Here is a 20,678-nt window from a genome sequence, read left to right as displayed (position 1 = left end):
TTTCTTGACCAAATGGAGGGTGGAAAAGTTTCCTGACAATGACAAAATTAACAATTGTCTCTATTTTATCTTCCTTACGAATGCAATTTCACCTTACAAATGATGAATTTACCATCCAACTAAGATTATTGTTGTTTCACATTAAGGACCAAAAAATCTGGTGCCAATTTCGGTGAGAACTTGATAAAATTGAGTAAAAGAAAAAAATTTGGTGAGTAAAGAAATGAAACACTTTCTGTCTTCAATATAGAACTATCTGTAGCACAATTAAAATAGTTACAAAAATGTTTTGATGTCAGCCCAGTAAATAAAACATGAGAGTAGGCAAGAAGGATGTCAACGCAAATTTCTTGAATGTGAGGGCGAAAGTGTAGAAAGTGAAGATGAACTGGATCTCTTATTTGTTGATGGCGAAGAACAACCAGAAACTGAAAAATTGATCTTTATTGGACGTATAGTAATACGAAAACAATAACAAGGAAATCTGAAAGGCAATCGGTGGTTTCGAAAAATTTCAGTGGGATAAATCCGACCAAAATTATTCGTACTTCATGTACAACCTTTTTACAACAGTACAACCCTTCTGATGATTATGATTAGCAACGTAGCAAACAGATCATCCTCTATCCCACCCCCGTGATAAAGAGGGTCTGGCTACGGGTTTCCATTTTGCATCAGTAATCTTCTAAAACACAGCTCTACCCTCGACCCCACAACTCGTTCAGGCTGCCTTAAAAATATGGCATTTGAAGCCAAAACTGTTCATAGGCGCACATGGCATTATGTTCTTTTAACCTTTTGTCGAACCATCAATGCTACCACTGGCATCATAAACAACGCCCCTTGCGCATTCGACCAAACCAGTGGCGTTGCAGCGAGGGTGGCCAGGTGAGGTCAGTGTTTTGAAACAGAAGAACAGACCTTCAACTTCAACATTTTATTATCAGTATTTTTCAAATAATTACAAGTGATACGATAGTGCACTTGTAATTATTTAAAAGCGATAAAGAATTAAAAGATGAAAAAGCATATTTTACATGAAATTGTCAGCAAGGAAAAATAAATTACTGAAGGACGCGTAGAAATAACACAGAAGAGACGTAGTTGATATTGATATGCGTAAAGAAAATATACATTAATTTATTCAAAGAGGCTCGAAAATTGAATGGAGAATTTTGGGCAGCTTTAATCAAAATAAACTTACAGCCAACAACAAATTATAAACATGTTTCGGAATACCCAGTCAAGTGTTGGACTAAGATTCCGTTGAGATACGTTTTGCGAATTGGAAGTTTAGACCTTTTTTATATTAAGATAGATGTCATACTCTAATTGGCATAGTTTGGATGTTATGGTTTCCATAATGTATGATAATCGAATATTTGAAAATTGCACATATCCTTAAAAATATTGCAAATTTTCTCCGGCGATCATTTGGGAACAGGAAAACGTTATTGAGCTCATGTGGAGTTTCAATCGGAACAGTCGGCATTAGAAGAGAAATGTGTAAAGATAACTGTTATTCCCGAACTATATTTGTCGTTAGCATGGGTACATTTACATGAGGAGAAAGATACAAATTGACCAGCTATTGTTCATGTATGATTCGAGGATTTGGAAAAGAACTGAAATGAAACTTTTTGTCGATTTGAAGTGCAATTTGAAAAAGGGGAACTCACAGTCTTGTAATGGAATTTGCGGCAAATAAGTTTGGAGGTACTATTATAAAGGAAACTGGTGAAAAGTGAAGATATACCGCTACCAAATGAAGAAAGCATTAGTGGGGTTAAAGACTAAGAATAGCAAAATGGGGTGATATGAAATCGCTTCAAAAGCCAGAGTGATGTTGCAAGAATATAATTTCGTGGAAGGAGGTGGAAGAGGTTTTCGAAACTAGGGGGAGAGGAAAATGGCCAGAATATAAGTGAACAATCGGAAGATACTCTTGATCAAAATGTGGAGACACATGATTGAACATTTCGTCGAGGCGATTGGACAAAATTATGAAAGACAGGAAACAGAGGATAAATGAATTGGGATAACGCAAGGCAATTGCTTTCAAACGGGGGGGGGGGGGGTTGAAGACATGCTTGGTTACGCTAATATGCAATGCATAAGAACAGGTTTTACGAATTACACGAAGTTCCATATGTAAAGAAAAGCTTATTCCCTAATGTGCATAAAAAAAGTAAAAGAGAATGCATGGTAATGTAGCACGATTACATAGAGCACTGAGCCCGAAAAGTACCTGGCTTATCTCAGTTTCCTGGGCAACACGTCTTGACTTGTTTTTCTTTGTTAAATCATAATGTAATCCTAAACTGGCATGTTACTGTTGTTGTCAAATTTGTCAAATACATACATAAATACATACTGGTCTACTCGCAGCCAGTGGTGGCGCCAGGGGAGGGCTGGGGAGGGGCTACAGCCCCTCCGTCGGAAGCATCTAGCCCCCCGTCGAGAGTTTTCTTCTGAAGAAAGATTTCGCTTTCTAATACCGATGGAACGGAATTTTGTTCAGGTTGTTTCTGTAATATAGATATTGTATATGTCCAGTCTACGAAAATAGCTTTTGATAAAATAGCTTTTGTCAAATTAAAATTACAATCGAGTTACAATGAATAACAATGATGATTTCACTAGCAACTTTGCAGCGAAGGAGGTTTTCAAAAAGCGGAATATTGGTATGAACAACAACCTGAACCAGTTAGTGAAAAATGAGAAGGTCAAGCTCTTTTGTTACACTAGAATTTCACTATTCAGTGCGACAAAGTTGTTAAGGCAAGATGACCAGACATTGTGTTGGTAGACAGGCAGAGAATAAAGAAGTGAAAATAATTGGACAGGAAATAATTGCATTTTCGCAGGCTGGGCATATACAATATCTAATGAAATACGTCGATTACTCCAGAAAAAAATGTTTGAGTTTCACAACTTGCATAGTTATAAAGTTAAAGTGCCATACCCAACACTGGGTACAAAACCTAAGTCTAGAATGGCTTGACGATTTAAGACTGGATTTATCATCTCATTTTATTCAGCACGTCGAATAACACCATAATGCATAATGCATGAATAATGTTGTAATGCGGAGCGTTTTCAAAGTTTGATATGCATTTCATTATATTCAGCAACAATCATTAAACTTCAGAAAAGCAAGTTCCTGGACAAAACAACAAGTTTCAATAGCCATAACCTTTTGCTTATTGGTCAGAGCACATTAATGCTTGGTTGTTTTTTACTCAGTTTTGCAAGCTTTTGCCAGAATGCAAGAATGTTCCTACGGCTTAAAATGATCAGTGGCTTTTACTTTTTAATATTTAAACTTTAAAAATTTCGAATAGTCAGGTTGCTAGATAGTTGATAGCAGTCAAGGAGAGGCAACAACTTTTAGAAAATACATTTGATGATAAATATATGTTTTAGTTATTTTACCTTTGAGTAAATTCCTACCCTTCAAAATGAACTATGATTATGATCAAATATGTTTAAACATTGCTTAGGCTACGAGCTTTCATCGATTGCTTTTTCTTAGGAATAAGCAAGCCTCATTCAACCGTTTGATGCGTACGTAATATTTCACTTGTTGAAAGCTCGGTCGTGATACAGGCTGCCCTTGTGTGCTTTTGTGTGTCCTCGTGATCCGTCGTTTAGTAAAACAAGCTTTGCCAATCTGCTTTGCATCGAGTGTTGAAACCAACTAAAGTAGCTACCAACACAATTGCTTGCTGCTCACTGCTCAAAGAGATATTGCTCAAGATGAAAGCCAACATTCTGCGCAATTGACTTGATGAAATCAAAATCCGCTAAACATTTGTATTTTGATATGTCAATCTGGTCATCTGCACTGAGTTTTGCCATTAGGTTCAGGCTAACTAGCGAGGATATCTGCGAAATCAAACTGCAATTTGGCTTAACTTTTCCCTCTATAATGCAGAAAAATATGGCCATTAAACGATCCAGTGGAAATGCTTTTGGTCCTGAAACAGAAAAAGACCATGAACAATGGAGCTTCCAATAATTTAACTCAATTATTATGAGAAATTGAATCGTGTCAGGTCAGGTCAGATCAATAAAATCAGCAACTAGCAAGAATAAATTGTAACCATGCTCAAATTCAATCCATTTTTAAATCTTTCTATGGAAAGCCACTCGTAGAACTCATAAGACTAAAAATGATTGCAAATGAAACAAAGGTCTATTTCTTGACACCACTCTTGTTGCAAAAGACAATTATCCTGTTTTAAAGAAGTTATTTTGGCAGCATAAAATGTTCCGGTGGATATTACCACAGTATCTGAGGAAGTAAGAGATCTCACCAGTTACTTTGCCATCAGAGGCTGCTGTTTTAATTGATGTTTTTGCTCTTCTACTCATCTTACCAGACGTTTGCTTGCAAAAATATCTTCTGTCACTTCTTGATGGGTTATGTGAGGCCAGATATGCAGCAATAAGCAAATATTTTGACAAGAACGGGAGTTCAAGGATGGCTTTTGGCTTCACTGCATTGAAATCACAAATGATATAGCTGAGTACCAAATTAATTCATTACAAACAACTGAGTAATATATCTAAATAAACAAGACATGTTTACAGGCTGAATTTAAATATCACATTTCAGCATAAACTTTCAATTTCGAAAATAAAGAAAACTGCACCCAGAACCTTAATAATAGTCTAGCTTATAGTTCATACCATAGTCTTCCATATTGCCTTGATGCATTTCTTCCCATTTAATACTTGACACTTCACGGAGGTATACAGTTGAAAGACACATCTTCAATTGAGGCTCAATATTTCGCCAAAGTTGCCTGGCATCAGCAAAACCATCTTTCTTAAGAGGCTCGCAATATTTTGAGAAGTTTAGCACAGCCTGAAATAACAGATAATCTAAACAGGAAAAGATATTGCAATTCTGAATAAACAGTATAAAAACACTATTCAGCTCATCGATAGTCAACATAATCAGATCTGATCCAGACCAAATCCAAACATTTACATGGGATCTGATCCAAAGTAGGTCCTCTCTGAAAGGGAACCAAAAGAAGTTCCTTTAGCAGATCCCAAAGGTCCATAATCCTTTATAAAAACCAGCATTTAATAGCTTCAACAGATACTATGAAAAAATATCCAACATCATTGATAAATTCATGCAAAAATAACAATTTAAGTCACTTAATGATATTCAAAACCTGAGCATTATAAAACAATAATTCAGTTTTCCAAAGCAACATTTTGTAAATGGGAAAGCACAATTGTTTTAATATCTCACACATTATTATGAAGTATTTATAAGCTGCTCTAAATCATTGTTATGTTAACCATTGTTAAGTTAAGTTAATAACTCAACCTGAGTCTAAGTATGCAAGTCATACATACCAAATGCTTTAATTCATTCAAGTCTCTACAAACAGGATGGAACACACTAATGACCAGCTGGCAATAGAAAGCATAGAATTCTGTACTGTACCCCACTGGACAAACAAGTGACATTATTTTCACCAACTCTTTCTGGGTATATTCATCAAAATGAACTTCAGCAGGTAGATTGAAGCCAGTACCGACAAAAAACTTCTCTAGTGCTATTTCTGTCTCAAACATAACACATACATTCATTCTCGAGAGCTCAGCTAATTTCATAAATCCAGAAATCAGGTTTGTATCCATGCTTCTCAATCTTTCTGATTTTTCAAAAATGATATAAAATGTTTCACAGAAAAATTCAGCTTGCATAAAGAATTTAAAATGACGCAAAAATTCATTGAAGTTGTCACATTTTCTGTTGTAGTCAACGCTGCAAAGCAATTCTAAGCCTTCCAATATGCTTTCAAATACCAGTTTGGCGGAGTGGCATTCAATGCAGTTCACAAAAATGTGCACCAACTGCAAGAGAAGGACAGTTACTTTTCTAAGGACATTATTTATTATGTCTCAAATGGAATATCATGGCCTAATTTTTTTACTTCTTTATAAATAGAATTAAGTGAAGGATAATACAATAAATTATGTTGAAAAATTGGCACCTTGATATTTCCACAAATATTTATGTTGTCTTACTATGACAAAAGTAATCAAGAATGATTAATTTTTGCTTCATTTCTAGCAAAAAGAACTCTTGCCAGTGAAAAATTACTGAAATCTATTATTGGACCTTGATGATCTTGCAGAAGCATATGCACTGTCATACAAATTATAATATTTCAGTATGCAATGTTTCTTTTACTCTATTTGTTGTAAGCTTGCAACACTGAAGCATTTCACACTTACCTGAAACAAAAACTTACATTAAAGTTTTTAAAAAGAAGCTTTTTCCTGATTAATCTTCCTAACAAAACAAACAAAATTTGAAAAATTTTCATCAAAATCTGACTATTTGAAATCTAGTTATCTCCTAATAAGAAAACATGCGTTCTCCCTTTGTTGATGGTGGCTAAGATCTTTGATATATTGATTGCATCATTTAGAAACAAATTAAGTGTTAACCCAGAATGACACACTTTTTTCAACTCTCTGTTGCAAACAAACACATAATTGCCATCATTGAAAAAAAACACATAAATTTGAATTTTAGCCAATCCAAAATACACATCCAAACAGCCCCATTAATCTGGTCTGCAATAGTGCACTCTTACGAATAAACTGTGTTAACTTTATTTTTTATTATTAACAAAGATGGACCTACTTTCAAATTGTTCATTAACGACCTAAGAACATGACTTTTCCCAGTTCCTGTGTGTCCATAAACAAAAATTGCGGGATAGGCTATTTCATCCTTTTCGCCAAAAAGACCAACCAGCTTTTCAATTTGCACCTTTCTACACGGACACAGTGATTGAACAAGTGGCAAGATCTTTGTATAACCCTCTGCCCGTACTTCCATCGTTTCAACGAACCACAAAATATTTTCCCGCCTCAATTTCGATTAACTCAGATGAAGTTCAATATGAGGTTCCGTTGCTGATTCGATGCGAGACAAAAAAGAAGGGCGTGGTAGATCCATAATAGTTTATAGAGAATAGTGTATGTTTTCTATTTAATAACTCTAATCAATGATGCCTAACTATATCATGGGGGAAATTAGAATTTCATCGCTTCAACTCAAAGACGTAAATTGGCAGATATTTGGGGGGGGGGGGATGAAGGGCTCGGAATTTCCGTTTGTCAAAGGTAAATTATACACAGCCCCCCACAGCCCCCCACAACCCCTCCCAGTTCGCAATATTTAAGTAAATATTTCGCAATTCAATGGAGCATTTGCTTTGCGAAGAATATTCGAATTGATTGTTTCAAAGAATGCCATCAAACAGAGAGTCGCAATGGTTGCATTGTTGATAGCCTGGTGGATGGCCTTCTATGCTACAAATGGTTGGAATACGAAGAATTCCTTGAGACGATGTTTGTCTTGATATCAAATAAACATCTTTGATCATCAGGACAAACAATCAGAAAGAAACTCAAACAAATTTTTAATACGCTTTTGAGTTACAAAGGATCTTGTTTAGCTAGTGGCAAAGAGAAATGTCAAGAAGTCAATTGATGTTAGTGATATTAAAGTAACAAGGTTAGAAATATTTTGCTTTCTTTTTGAAAAAACGTTTTAGTGGAGATTCACGGCTGTGCACACTATAAATGGATTTATAAGATTCTACTTTTAAGCATTTTCTAAGGAGATGTCATTAATCTGTTTTTTGCCTTGTTTATTGAAAATGCTTCTTGGCTGCCTAGAAGCTCTTTTCATTAAAAGCACTAGAGAATGTCATGTAAAGATTTTCAATGCTCCCATTTCATCCCCAAACATTTAACGGTTTGAATCCACTTTTTATGGATAAAATATTTTCCATTAATGAATGCCCATATTACTTTAGAAACTCCTAGATCAAAACAGCGGAGCCACATTAAAAAATATATGGATTTAATTCCGTATCATACAGATGTAGCCAAATATATAATTCAGTTCCAAACGAAATAAAGTACTTCCCTACTTTACAAATAATCAAGAAAAACATCTCAGTGTTTACATCGTTCAATCGTACTTGTAATCTTTGCAAGGAATACGTTAGCAACATCGGTTACATTGGATTTACGTGATATATAGCGTTGGTAATTCAAATTAGTTGGTTTTAAGTAGCTTGAGTATGCATAGCTAGAAATTATACCAACTTTAAATAACGAAAGAAAACAAAAGGCTTCCGTAAATAATTATTCTGATTGATAATGAGTTTTTTATTACTGAAAATAAATTTCACAGTTTACGCTCTTCGTACCAACATTCAGACGGACCTCCTTACGCATGGTAACCAGTCTATTGCTATGATTCCGTTTGTCGACAATTTGAATGACTGCCTAGATACAAGAAATTTTTTCACAATATATTTATAAACATGACAACCAAATCCATTGCAACATATTTCTGTGATTCTGTAATAAGCCTTATTTGAGACAACATTTGCTGTATTTTCAGAAACAGCAGTAAATGCAGTTCGTTTTATAAGTGTAAACGAGACGATTCTACTAAAGCCAGAGAAGATATGAAGGCCCTACCAGAACAGCATTTAAGATGTGTCTAACACAATGTTGCATTTAACTTTGGCATTTGAAATATTTATGTTGGCATAAGTTTGAGCAAGAGAATCTAGCTAGGAAGGTGCAAATAATGATTGCTATACATTTATAAGTCCATTAAAGACAGAATACGTTCTTGCAGCAGCTAGGAAACGGGGTCTCGTTTCATGTTTTTCATCTAGCAGCATAAGGACTGAAAATGTGGCATAATCAGTCTCAACCCCCCCCCCCCCCCCCCCATTCAATGTGTAGTCTTTTCTCTAGCGTTCTTGTGTCTTGCAGCTCGATAAAATATTTTGGCAACAATCTCAGCTCAAAAATTCTTTTAAAATCTCGATTTCATGTTCTATCTGATATATTCTGAACATTTTATAATTACATAAATTTCTCGCAGTTCTCCAGTTCAGTTCTTGCAGTTCTCCTGCAGTACCTCCCATTTTCTTATTTATAGCTGAGCATGGCAAACGGGCGTTTCCATCTTCACGTGAATGGTACCAACTACATTATCACCGGAACAAAAAATGAAAGATCCTATAAAGATATTCTTTGCACGATTGCTAAGAAAAATGACTCTGAAACAGACATGAACGATGACGAGTCAGTTGAAATAGTGAAAGTGAAGGCAAAGAAGACAAGACTCCAGTCATCGTGTAACAGAGACATGTTGAAGAAAAACAAAAGGAAAATGGCAAATGCTGCTCTCAGCTTGCCCAAAACTAGTCAAGGTGGGGCGAGCTGTAAGAAGAATGTCAAGAAGCGAAAACAAGAAAAACGAAATCGAGAGGCTGATAAAGAATACACAATTGAAGATTCGGATACAGAAACCTTTCATCAACGGCGTACAAAGATGAAATGTTTGATGGCAGCTAGATTGAAAGATGGACTCGACAAAATTATGCCTAATCATACAAAAACTGCTTATATGAGTTTACTTCAAAAGACCGCATCAAAAAATCAATTTGGAGAACAATTAAGTCATTTTGACAAAATATCAATATATGCTATCGATGAAACATCTCTTAAAAGAGCTTTTAGTGAAAATGTCATCAAAGATACTGAGTGTGATGGACCTTCAAAATGTATAGCATCTTTTCAATGTGAGGCAAACCAGTCGAGACGCTCGAACCAGTCATTAGAAGAAGTTGTTCCAGATGATAAAGACAGTGGAGTTCCGTCCTTAGAATCGGAAGATCAATTGCCAAAGGATGAAATTCGGGCGGAACAACGGACTGCTGACAAGAAAATGAAGCTTTCATCTTGTGAAGCATTTCAGATAAACAGGAACCTCACGCAAGAATCAAGATATGTATGTCCTTGCATGCACCGTGTGCATGAACAAAGTTCAACCACTCCCCGAAAACAGTTGACTTTTGGCGGCCAAGCAAAAACAGAGCTAAGTTCTTGCGGACATCGAAGAGGCCGAAATAATGACATAAAGCCTAAAAGTGATGGGGAATATTTACAAAGTTTTTATCATAATCTTTTTCTGACTTTCCATGGCATTTGCAATAAAGATGGCAAAGAGGAAATAGAGAAGACGCAGAAAACTGTTTTGTATTGCCAAAAACAAGATCTCGACAAGGGAATTAAAACGATCTGTAATTCTACAGAAATCACAAACACAAAAGAACATTTGAAAAAGAAATGCACAGTAGAAGAACAAGTTGAGAGGCACATCGTGTCAGGAAAGAAAAGCATTCGTGCATCTAAAAGTAAACGAAGAGAAGATATTTCCACTAACAGCAATAGTTTTAAACTTGAATCAAAATTGAAAACTATAGCAAATCCAACAGTTTGCTTGCAAAAACCAGGAGATCATGGAAAATTGGACGTGACCGTGGCAGGATTGAAAAATGACATTGAAGTTTTCAAAAGCGAAAGTGCCGCTGAAGAAGAAAGACAGAGCACGAGATGCCAGGGATGCCATGGAAATACCAAACAGAATACGACATTAAAACCAGAATCTGTGAAAACAGAACTAAATGTGGGACAAGCTTGGTCAAGAAACGTTAGAACCTTTGTTGGTTTGAAAGAGTTGTACCTTGCAAATAGTGATAGTCTCATAGAAGACTGTCGGGTTTCAGGTAATGAAGTTGATGCTCAGCGCCCTATGAGGAAAGATATTGCATTAGAAGAAATAAACCAGTTAGTAGAGAATCTTTACATGAGATCTGAAGAGAGGAAGCCAATCCTAGAGACACCGAAGTCAGAATGTGGAGACAAGGAAATAGGGAAAAGGGAACATCAATTTTGTGAAAAGGAAGAAAACATTAAAAAGGGATCAGCAGCACACGACAGAAGCAAAAAAGGCTCAATGCAAGAAGTTACTAAAATATTAGAGGTAGCAAAGGGACTACCAGGAGCTGTTCCACCTGGAAATGATTTGAAAACGAAGGAGGAGCTGGATACGGACATAGAGAAGCAGCTGAATAGGTTTCAGGGGTCTTCGATTATATGTACTAAAGTAAATGGCTGGGATGAAAATAACAACGAAATCGGAAACAGACCATTGTCTATGGAGCATAAATCAGAAGGTATGCTAAATGTTGAACATGAATGTGAAGGAAATGATGAATTTGGTCACAATTTATCAGAGGACACAGAAAGAAAAAACATTTGGGACAGATACATTTCAGTGTGCCAAAGCATTGTTGAGATTTCTGAAAGGCTTCTTTATTTTGACTTACTGTATGAGCAGCTGACAATGGAAATAACCCAAATTGAGATGCAAGAGAACCTGGTTGATAACGACACATTGGAGTACGACGAGCAAATGATTATCCAAGAAATAATAGGATTTAAAAAGAATCTCAAAGAAATAACTTTATTGTCAAGAAGACAAGGAAAAGAGCTACTCGAGAATAGAAAGGAACTTATCAGACTGAATACAATCTTAAAAGAACGAAAGTCAATTCTAGGAAATTTACAAGAATTTGTTTTCGTAAAAAGAATCCAATCTGCACCTCGTCAACTGCGAAAAAGTCACGCAAAAAAAAGAAAAATCCCTAACAGATAAATGTTTTCACTGGTAAAGTACGCATTTGAAGGTTTAAAGTGAATGCAAATGAGGAATAATGTATCAAGTATGATTTGAACTTGTCTACTGTTCTAGCCAAAGCAGTACCTAATCACTGCTATGTTTTTGTTTAGTTCATTAAAGCATTTATCTTTTTGAGTGAAATCGTTTTTGCATAAATGACTGCTGGCAAAGAATCTGATTGAGTAGATGCAGATGACAAGAAAAGCTCGCTGAATGTAACTTTCTCGTTAGCATCAGTTCAGTTCGATCTTTTCTCTCAGCAGCAAAAGTATTATACATTTATATTTTTGCATAAGAAAGTAGAATTTATTGCACTTGCATTAAAGTGGGATTTCATTAAATGCCGTTAGAATTATTGGACAGAGAAATCACTCGTGCGTCTGAACTGAATGGAAATTTCTATGACTTCACGACTCACAGTTACAAATACTTCTTTATTCCAAGAATATTGAAAAGATAACGCTGTGTCATGATAGAACGTCTGACCTGATAGAACGTCTCAATTGAATTTCAGCCAAAATTGATTTGTTTTATTTCACTGAGTCGAAGGGTAACATTGCCTGAAATTTCAGCAATTGGCGTGTTTGATTTTGATTGAGACGGGAACATACTATTCTCATTATTATTATTATTCATTGAATTTGGATCAAAACTGAAAAAGCCAGCAAAAGCTCCTCTTGAATAACAGCACAGCAAGAAAGACCAGACTTGGCCTAGAGTGGGTAGAATTTGAACATTTCAACAAAAGATGAGCATTTTACGATTAAATAAATGTTAAAAACCTTTATACAGCACAACGTTTGCATTCGTTAGATTATGGAATACCTTTGTTTTTATTAAAATTTCTATCAAAAATAATATTTACATGTGATAAAGACAATTGATAAAGTGTTAATACTTGTGTTGCTTGCGTAAATAGAAGATTCTGATAATAAATTACAAGATTATCAAACTAGACTGATAGCCTGATCGCCAACCATATTGCAAGTTTCTATGACTTCCTCCTTCAGATACATGTTTGTAATAATGCGACGTTTTTCATCAGAAACATTCAAATGCTTTGGAAACCATTTCAGTTCGCGCCGCAACAGTCTTTTTTCCAAAGACTGCAATTTCAGCTTCTTCTCTTTTATGGCTGCCTCTAAACTCGATAGTTCCGAGATCATTTCTCTTTCAGCTGCATTTTGGTAATAATGCAAGTTTGTGATAGCAGTCAAAAATTTTTCAGTTTCCTCAAGGTCGGTTATCAATTTCTCTTCGTCGCTTTCAAATTCATAATCTTCAGCTTGGTCAAAGTCTTCAGAGACAATGCGAGTTTGAAATTCAAGTTGTGAAATAAGAAGCTCTTTGTGTAATAGCTCTTCATCTATTTTCGAAATTTGATCGAGCATTAACAAAATTCTTTCAATAAAGTATTGTCCCATGTCATCGAGAGGATCTTCAGCATCATCCTCTTGCTTAAGGCTACTCGCACTGACTTCTTCCTTCTCTTCTTCTCGTAATCTGCTTCCGCTCACATTCGACGAATTGTCTGCATCTTGCAACGTAGTGCAGCTACAAAAGTTCGGCCTGGCTATCACGTCATTGATGCTGTTACAGTCAAAACCTGAATCATCCTGCTGCTCGCTTTGATTTCTATCCGTTTCATTTTGCTCGAGACTAACTAACTCGTCCCGTGATATTGTGTCCAGGGAAGATGTTTCGCAGTCTATGGACGGTAAGCCGCTGTCCGTCTCTCCTTCTGCAAAATCTTCGTCAGCCTGCTTCCCCCCACTTACTTCACAACAGTCTTGCTGATTTGCTACTTCAGCATTTAAATTGTTATTGAAGTCCCTATTCTTGCAAATTTTTGCTTCAATCAAATTTTGATTGTCAATAAAATAAGTTGTTAGATTTTCTTTCATGATGGCAAACCGATTTTGCAATTTATCATTTTTCAGTTTATTCCGAATCTTCCGGCTTTCTTTCTCAGCCTTTCTCTTAATTGTAAACACTGATGTCCCGTCTGCATCGTCTAAAACAATTTTCTTTCTTAGATTCCTCAATTTCCTGCTACTCGCCTTGGCTACTTCTAAGTCTGAATCATCACGAGCTCCTCTTTCATCGAAGTTTTCTGATTTAGGACTTTTTTCCTCAAATGGAACACTCAAATATTTTTTTAATTCATTCCACGTTATTTTTTTGTCTGCGTCAAATGCGGCGAATGATCGTGGTCTTTCGATTTTTGTTTGCTTTTTCGATTTACTGATTTTATCGTTAAACGATTGACTACACGCTGTTGTTCTCCTACGAAGGTGAGTTGGTTGGTCATATTCACTGGTAGATATTTGCTGGGATGATGCGGTTGCCTTTTTTGACCTTTTCGTGTAGCCACGTTTCTCCTCGCGTGTGTTTTCCTTTGCCTTCTGGAACTTCACCAATGTTATGGTGCTGTCTAACTTGGCCAAGGCCACTTGAAGATCTGCTAGCTGGTCGGCTGTCTTAAACTTGGCGACTGTGCACAATATCTCCTTCCTAGAGGTTTCTTTGCTCACGCCTTGTATAGCATATCTAACCCCATCTACGGATACTTTCAAAGCAAATGTAGCCATGTTTAACCTGCAATCAAAACAAAACATTGAGAGGCGCCATTATCGGAGATGCAATGCATTTATTTGTTTCGTCAAAGCTAAATGAATTTGCATTACAATAATACCAAGAAACCTGATTGATTTAAAAGAACACATAATCTGTCGTGAAAGTTTGCTGAGGTAAATGTTGCACAATGTTTTTAAAATTCACGAAAGGAAGTGAAAAAGCAAGCATTGCATGCCCTAACAAATCCATCGCCTTCTGAGAGTCGTTTTGCTACTCTAATTATCTCCGAAAATTCTTGCACAATAACATAGTTGCGCCAGTAAAAAGAATCGAAAGTTTCCAATCAAGCAGGGTTTTGCTTCTTGTCTTAAGAGCTGCTTTTTCCAAACAAGTTCATCTTTTTTGAGTGGATAAAGTCCGCTTTGATTGTATGTTGAAACAAAATGAAGAACAATTAAAACCCACCACTGTCTCCTTCGGGAAAACGTCGTTTAGCCTCTTTGGTGTCATCCTTTTCTTGAATGAAAGGCTTGCATATTAACAAGCTTGGTAGGACTGAAGAAAACCATTTACCTGCCGAAATTGCGTTGAGATTGCTACCAATATGACGCTAGGTAACCTCAACCTAAAAGGAAAGAGTCGTGTGATCAAGGCCTAATCCATCAATCATTATTTTTCTGAGAACTTAACACCTGAAAGACAATATCGTAACATCATCTTGTCTGGACGGAGAACGGAAATTCATAGTCTTGGCCAATCCGGAATGCTATTATTTATCAAATTATTATAATCACCCTTCCGCAAATTTAACTTTTATTTGAAAATACTTTATAAAATGTATTTTCGATTTCTAAAAATATTTTTAGGATAAAAAAGGATCCTGTTTTTTTCCAGGAATTTTTCGCTAGTCTGTCATTTTTATGATCTTGTTTAACGAGCAGAAAACACGGAGTCAGTAAACTCATCAAGATGCAAAGGTCACATAACATCGCCTCTTGCTGGCTCCGTGTTTTCTGCATGTTAAACAAGATCATAAAAACGACAGCACATAGTTACAAAAACTTCGTAACATCATATTTAAATATAGGAAGACCATCATCCAGCGTTCCTATAAATAGTAACCACTCGTTCCTGTACGCCCTTTAGATATAAGTTTAAGAAATAGAATGGTTCTTACATGTATCGGTTTCAAAAATATCTGCTCAAGCTTGAATTTTCTCAGTGAAAAGGGTTACAAAATTTTGGTAAAGTCATAGAATAGGGTACATATTATGCAACGCAGAATCAAAGATTAAAGTCCGGCTGTTACTTTCAGGGACATACATGATAAAATATGTACCAACTGGCAGAGCCCGCCGGGCGCTAGTCTTACGTAACAACAGAAGTAAAAGCCCTTGTGGAATGTCGAGAAAGCAATAGAAGTTTGTAAAGACTATCGTCAGTTAAAGGGATTCTGAAATCCCGATTTACATAGTTGAAGACCCCAGAAAGTGTGCTATTATCAGATTCGACTGAAACACAAAAGAGAGAAACGTAAACTTATCGTTCCATGACTTGGAAAAAACGCCTCAATCTTCTTTTCAATGACAAAATTTTGAAGCAGCAATATGTTGTAGAATGGGAAATGCTTTTTGGGGCGCTGATTTTGAATATCTTGATCGAAGTTCGGAAAGACTTGATGGGTTAACATTACGTTGTTTGCCCTGGATCTTCATCACTGGCCTTTGGTGTAGACTATTAACACACAGTTTTTACTTTTTTAGACTCGCATCAGCAGACAAACAAGTTAAGGTAAAATTATCTGAAAATACCTCTTCTAAATTTCACCAAGACTGTCTGCTTTAAACAAGAGTGGCGTCTGCATTTTGCTTGATTTTTATATCGTCAAAAATGAGATTCAATGGACTTTGGGTTGACCAACAAAGCAAAAGGTAACGATCTTGGAATAATGCTGTCTCATAGGAAGCTTGTTTGCACAAGGCTTTTAATGGAATTCAGGCTTAGCTTGAGAATATCGGTATTTCTTATTTGCTTTTCATAAAAATGCCGCAGTAATTCAAGTTGCCTGAAACGCTGTCTGAAAGAAGGCGCGGGGAACTCCTGCTCCAAATTGGGTAGCCATATCTAAAGAGAGATAGGTGACATAGATCTTTCGATTTTAAAACCTTGTTTTATCCAAATACAGAAATCTTGTTGGATTATGCAAAAAAATTGAGGATTACAGGAAACAAAACGATTAATATGTGCGAACGCGACAGAATGAAATCCTCGGCCACAAAAGGGGATTTGTTCAAATTGTGAGAGATTTTTGTTAATCCTGGCACTCACGGCTACGACAACAAGCCATTTCTTCACTGCGCGACACTGGATTTAAGCCTTTGGCCTTCGAAAAGCCTTATGTGGTCACTATGATGTGGTTAACTAGATTATCTCATCACATAGTCGCTACAATGAAAAGAAGCTCTCATACCAACTCATTTGCATCTTTTCTTTCTTCTTTTACCTTTTCTATCACTTCTCTTCGTGAACAAAACAAAACACATCTTTTCGTGGTACATTTACAAAGAAAACATGGGCTCTTTCTTCCGTTTCTATGCTGACATGTAACTAATATGTAGGAAGCAATAACTCATAACTCCCTAAATCTGTGATCATTGAAATAAAAATTTTCTGCTTTTTATTTTGCTTTCTTAGTTTCAAAGAAAAGCTAGAACTTAAAAGCATCATCTTCTTATAATAGCTAAACGAAACAATGGAGGCCTTTCCAATGGTTATAAAATTGATGACATGACTGAATATAATTATATGTGTGTTTTTCACCAACAACCCTTGTTAATTCTGTACTTATGAGAACATAAAAGTCCAGAGAGAGGGCTTAACATTCTTAAATGCAAGACGATGCTCTTGGCCATCTCTTTGAGCGTTTGCTCATCAAGTTTCTCTTTGAGCTTGTCCGTTTCTAGCAAAGCCAAATCATCCCTTTTAATTCAGTTTAATCTGACAGACGTATTCATGCAAGTTTGGTTCGTTTCTAGTAATACATTATACTGGTAAGGAGACATAGAACCGTCCGCGGTAGGCATTAAGGTTCTGAAATTTATTGAATAAGGCGATGACCATTTTGTCTGCATAGTCCAGAGGCATCAATAAATGCAACCAATATCTACCATGGTGCTTATTAATCTCCATCAAAATATCGATAATCTACGCTAAACCAATTGGACAACAAATTTACACAGATGTGGTGCAATAAATAGGAGAAAGGGCAAACAAAGTCGGCAATGCTCCTGGATAATGCATTTTTTCTTATGATTCACCGCTACGTGTTAAAGCATGGCCAGTGGGGTAGCTTGTATTTCTAGGCTAGGGAGTACGACATCCGTCAGGTGCCTGGAGATACCGGTCGGGGGCCTAGAGAATGGTGGAAACATCAACTTCTACATTTCCATTTGCAACCATAATGTCGCACATCTTTGCTTTCGTAACACACGTGCAGAATAGTTTTGTCACAAAACACAACAAGTCGATTTTCAAGCCAAAAATACTTCTTACACCTCGGGGTAAGCAAGGAGCATCTTACAGATTTAGGGGGCTAAAACATGCTAAAAACCAAGAGCAAGGCAATTGAACATTTTTGTTTGGTTTTAAGTACATTTTGTAAATCAATCGAAAGGCCCCCCTCTCCCCTACCGACCACCACCGACCTGCGAGTATGTAAATTCCTGAATTTCTGCAACGGTGTTTCATCAATAATCTAATCAAAACACGAGCAAAGATAATGGAAATGTGTTGACCAGTAAACCGCAAATTACTATAGCCTTTAACCCACTTGTCTTTTGGCCCTGAATCCATTGGATATTCATTTACAGCAACTCGTCGGAATTGAACTGGTCGCTAAACAACGATGCATTTTAAAATTATACCACTGCAACAGGTTCATGAAGGCTCAAGCTGGGAATTAATAAGCAGCTGAATTGCCAAGAGAGTCTATGCTGCACATGTCAATACAAATACCAAAGAACCTCGTTATCGCTCTATTCAAGCCTACTGAGTCAGTGTTTGACTCCAACCCAGAGAAAAGGCATTTTCATAATCGAAATCTTTAATCAAGTCTCTTTGTGCATGCGCATATCTCATTTACCATGTTTCTCTATGTTTAATTACATATTGCTGATATTTGTTACCGCTGGTTATTGATATAGATTTCGCATTTTCTATTCTTCGACCCAATACAATTACCTAATTTTATAACCTTGAGTTATCTGAAAAGAGAAGCAAGCGGTTATTATGTTTTTAGGTCTGCGCTATGCTTTGTATCTGCAAAAATGGGACTAATTTAAACTTGTTCTTTTTCATGGACATTTGAAATGTGGACGAGTAAAAACATTACAAAGTCACTGAAACTCCAGTATGAATGATCTTGTTTCGATAATCTTGTTGTCGCATACTACACTCTTTTTTATAAAAACAATTTTATAAGAACACGAGCCTCAAAATTGGCCAAAGTTAAGAACAAATTAAGAGCATACTGAGGCTGAGCTATTGTAAAATGTAAATTTGAACAATGTTTTATAAAAAAAGTGAGGATTTTAGCCATGTATGGGTGTTTTTCGGTGAATATTCAAACTTGTCGGCAAATGTAGGTTGTCTTATTTACTTTGTTGGCAAATGAGGGCCTGAATGAAAAAGCTAGCAGTCACACAGCTTGCACCCTATCAATTTTCGAAAAAATTGAGGACAATCCAGCCTCAGATTTTCGAAAAAATTAAGAACAGTCAGCCTGAACTTAATTTACTTGTTCTTATACAAAATAATGTAATACCAAGCATACGGATAATCTAGATTGTAGAATCCTTTGTAGCTTTGTAGGCATACTATTAACTGCTTTAGTTTCTGGTGTTATAGCATAGTGTGGCTGACTAAATCAACGAATCGATATGATTTTTAAAACAGGTTGTCGGGGAAAGGAAGTATATGGAAAGAAAGAATTGTTTGCCCTTTGAATTTGAAGCAAATTAACGCCAGGAAGCAGTTTACTCAAACAACAGTCGACTCATTTTGTCCTAAAAAAACATTTTGGGTCAGAAATTTGTTCTTTTCTTAAAAGATCCCAAAGATTCTTCTTGAAGATAACTGCTGCTACCAACCCATGTATGTCCTCACTTTCAAAATTACTGTCAAAATCTACAACAGCAGTTCCCGCAACCACAATAAAATTGAACCCGCAATCACACCTTAGCACCAAATATTCGATATTCATTTTCAAAATGGTTCAAAATAAGCACAAAATTAGAATGAGGGAAATCAAACTGAACGATTTATAACTATTTTGCTTCTTCTGCTTTAGAAAAATATGTTGCCGATTTTTATAACGCATACTCTAATGAAAACGAGTGCACGTTGACAATTAAGTGGCTGCAAAATGAGTATTGCCTCGTTGTTATCTGGCATTAACTGACTTATCTTTGAAAGACGACCCGTACAACTTGTTTTTCAGTGCTTGATCATATTTTTAGATAAGCATTAGTACGTAGAGAGAGAGAGTACCTGCTTTTGCATAAGAAAGTTTATATCAACTTACTGAAAGGGAAGTTTAAACAAAATTGTTTCCACGAAGAAACAAGCGCGGAAAGGAATCTTTATAAAGTTCCAGCCCACATTTCGCGGTAATATTTGAATGTTGAAATATTATACATTTAAAGAACAGAGAAAGAAAGCACACTTTTCAGTGAACATAAACCATGCACAAAAGGTATCAGAAACAATAAGCTTTTGTCAAGACTGTCCTGAATTCACACAAAATGCTCAGTTGATATTGTAGAATAAAGAGATTATTGCTAACTGCACATTAATCTTAATCCTGTGAATTGGAAAGTATATTATTACGGTGATGTGAATCATAGCATCAAATCTGTTTATTAACACTCTTTAAGCACGCAAAGCAAGTTGGTTAGGAAAGCACTCACAGAGTCCTTCGATTCGCAAATCCCGATGCTTGTTTCCAACCAGATAGACTTTTCCTTTATACGACCAATAATCTAAGAGCAAACGCCTATAAAGCAGACTTGAAGTACAAATAGATTTAACGACACCAGACCGAGCATTTATCCTAGCGATACGCTTTTACTACCACCACAAAGACTTGATAGGCGAATTGCGAGAGTTCATTCCTAGTCTACAAATACCCGGCTATATAAATTCCGGACCACAAATTGCGGAACACGGACCAACTCCTGGTCGTCTTACGTTGCTTAATAAGATTGCTAGCCATGTATACGGCTGCAGTAATTAAGACTTAGCGAATCTAGAGCACAGAAATCGAATTCACATCCTATTAAGCCATAGAGGCTTAGAGATGACCGTTTACCGAGCAATGTTTTAGAAACATAACATTAAATTAACTCGAAATTTTTACGGTCTTACAACTTTGTATGTCGGTGTAGGTTTCAATCGTAAATTTAACAGTGGTGCAGTGGCTATGGGATGGGAGGGTTGGTGA

At 36.3% G+C, this 20,678-nt stretch overlaps 3 protein-coding genes across 3 annotated transcripts; 1 reads left to right on the top strand and 2 right to left on the bottom strand.

Moving 5' to 3' along the window:
* Positions 1-3,388: 3,388 nt before the first annotated feature.
* LOC135695353 (origin recognition complex subunit 5) lies at positions 3,389-6,880 on the bottom strand. The gene is made up of 5 exons (XM_065214421.2): positions 6,683-6,880; positions 5,380-5,883; positions 4,696-4,873; positions 4,320-4,502; positions 3,389-3,980 (listed from the first exon to the last, which is right to left on the bottom strand). Exons 1-5 carry the CDS (start codon positions 6,878-6,880, stop codon positions 3,733-3,735), a joined length of 1,311 nt encoding a protein of 436 aa, XP_065070493.2. The 3' UTR covers positions 3,389-3,732.
* Positions 6,881-7,066: 186 nt separating this feature from the next.
* On the top strand, positions 7,067-11,737 carry LOC135695351 (uncharacterized). Its single transcript, XM_065214419.2, has 2 exons — positions 7,067-7,561; positions 9,014-11,737. Exon 2 carries the CDS (start codon positions 9,020-9,022, stop codon positions 11,576-11,578), a length of 2,559 nt encoding a protein of 852 aa, XP_065070491.2. The 5' UTR covers positions 7,067-7,561; positions 9,014-9,019; the 3' UTR covers positions 11,579-11,737.
* Positions 11,738-11,843: 106 nt separating this feature from the next.
* On the bottom strand, positions 11,844-20,350 carry LOC135695352 (uncharacterized). Its single transcript, XM_065214420.2, has 3 exons — positions 20,146-20,350; positions 14,645-14,804; positions 11,844-14,200 (listed from the first exon to the last, which is right to left on the bottom strand). The coding sequence occupies exon 3, from the start codon at positions 14,191-14,193 to the stop codon at positions 12,550-12,552; it is 1,644 nt and encodes a 547-aa protein (XP_065070492.2). The 5' UTR covers positions 14,194-14,200; positions 14,645-14,804; positions 20,146-20,350; the 3' UTR covers positions 11,844-12,549.
* Between the last annotated feature and the right edge of the window lie 328 nt (positions 20,351-20,678).

The sequence above is a fragment of the Rhopilema esculentum genome, chromosome 2 (assembly GCF_057945365.1).
Source record: "Rhopilema esculentum isolate cy_ngs chromosome 2, ASM5794536v1, whole genome shotgun sequence".
Lineage (NCBI taxonomy): Eukaryota > Metazoa > Cnidaria > Scyphozoa > Rhizostomeae > Rhizostomatidae > Rhopilema > Rhopilema esculentum.
The sequence above is the reverse complement of the archived record's forward strand: the minus strand, read 5'-3'. Positions and strand labels throughout refer to the sequence as shown.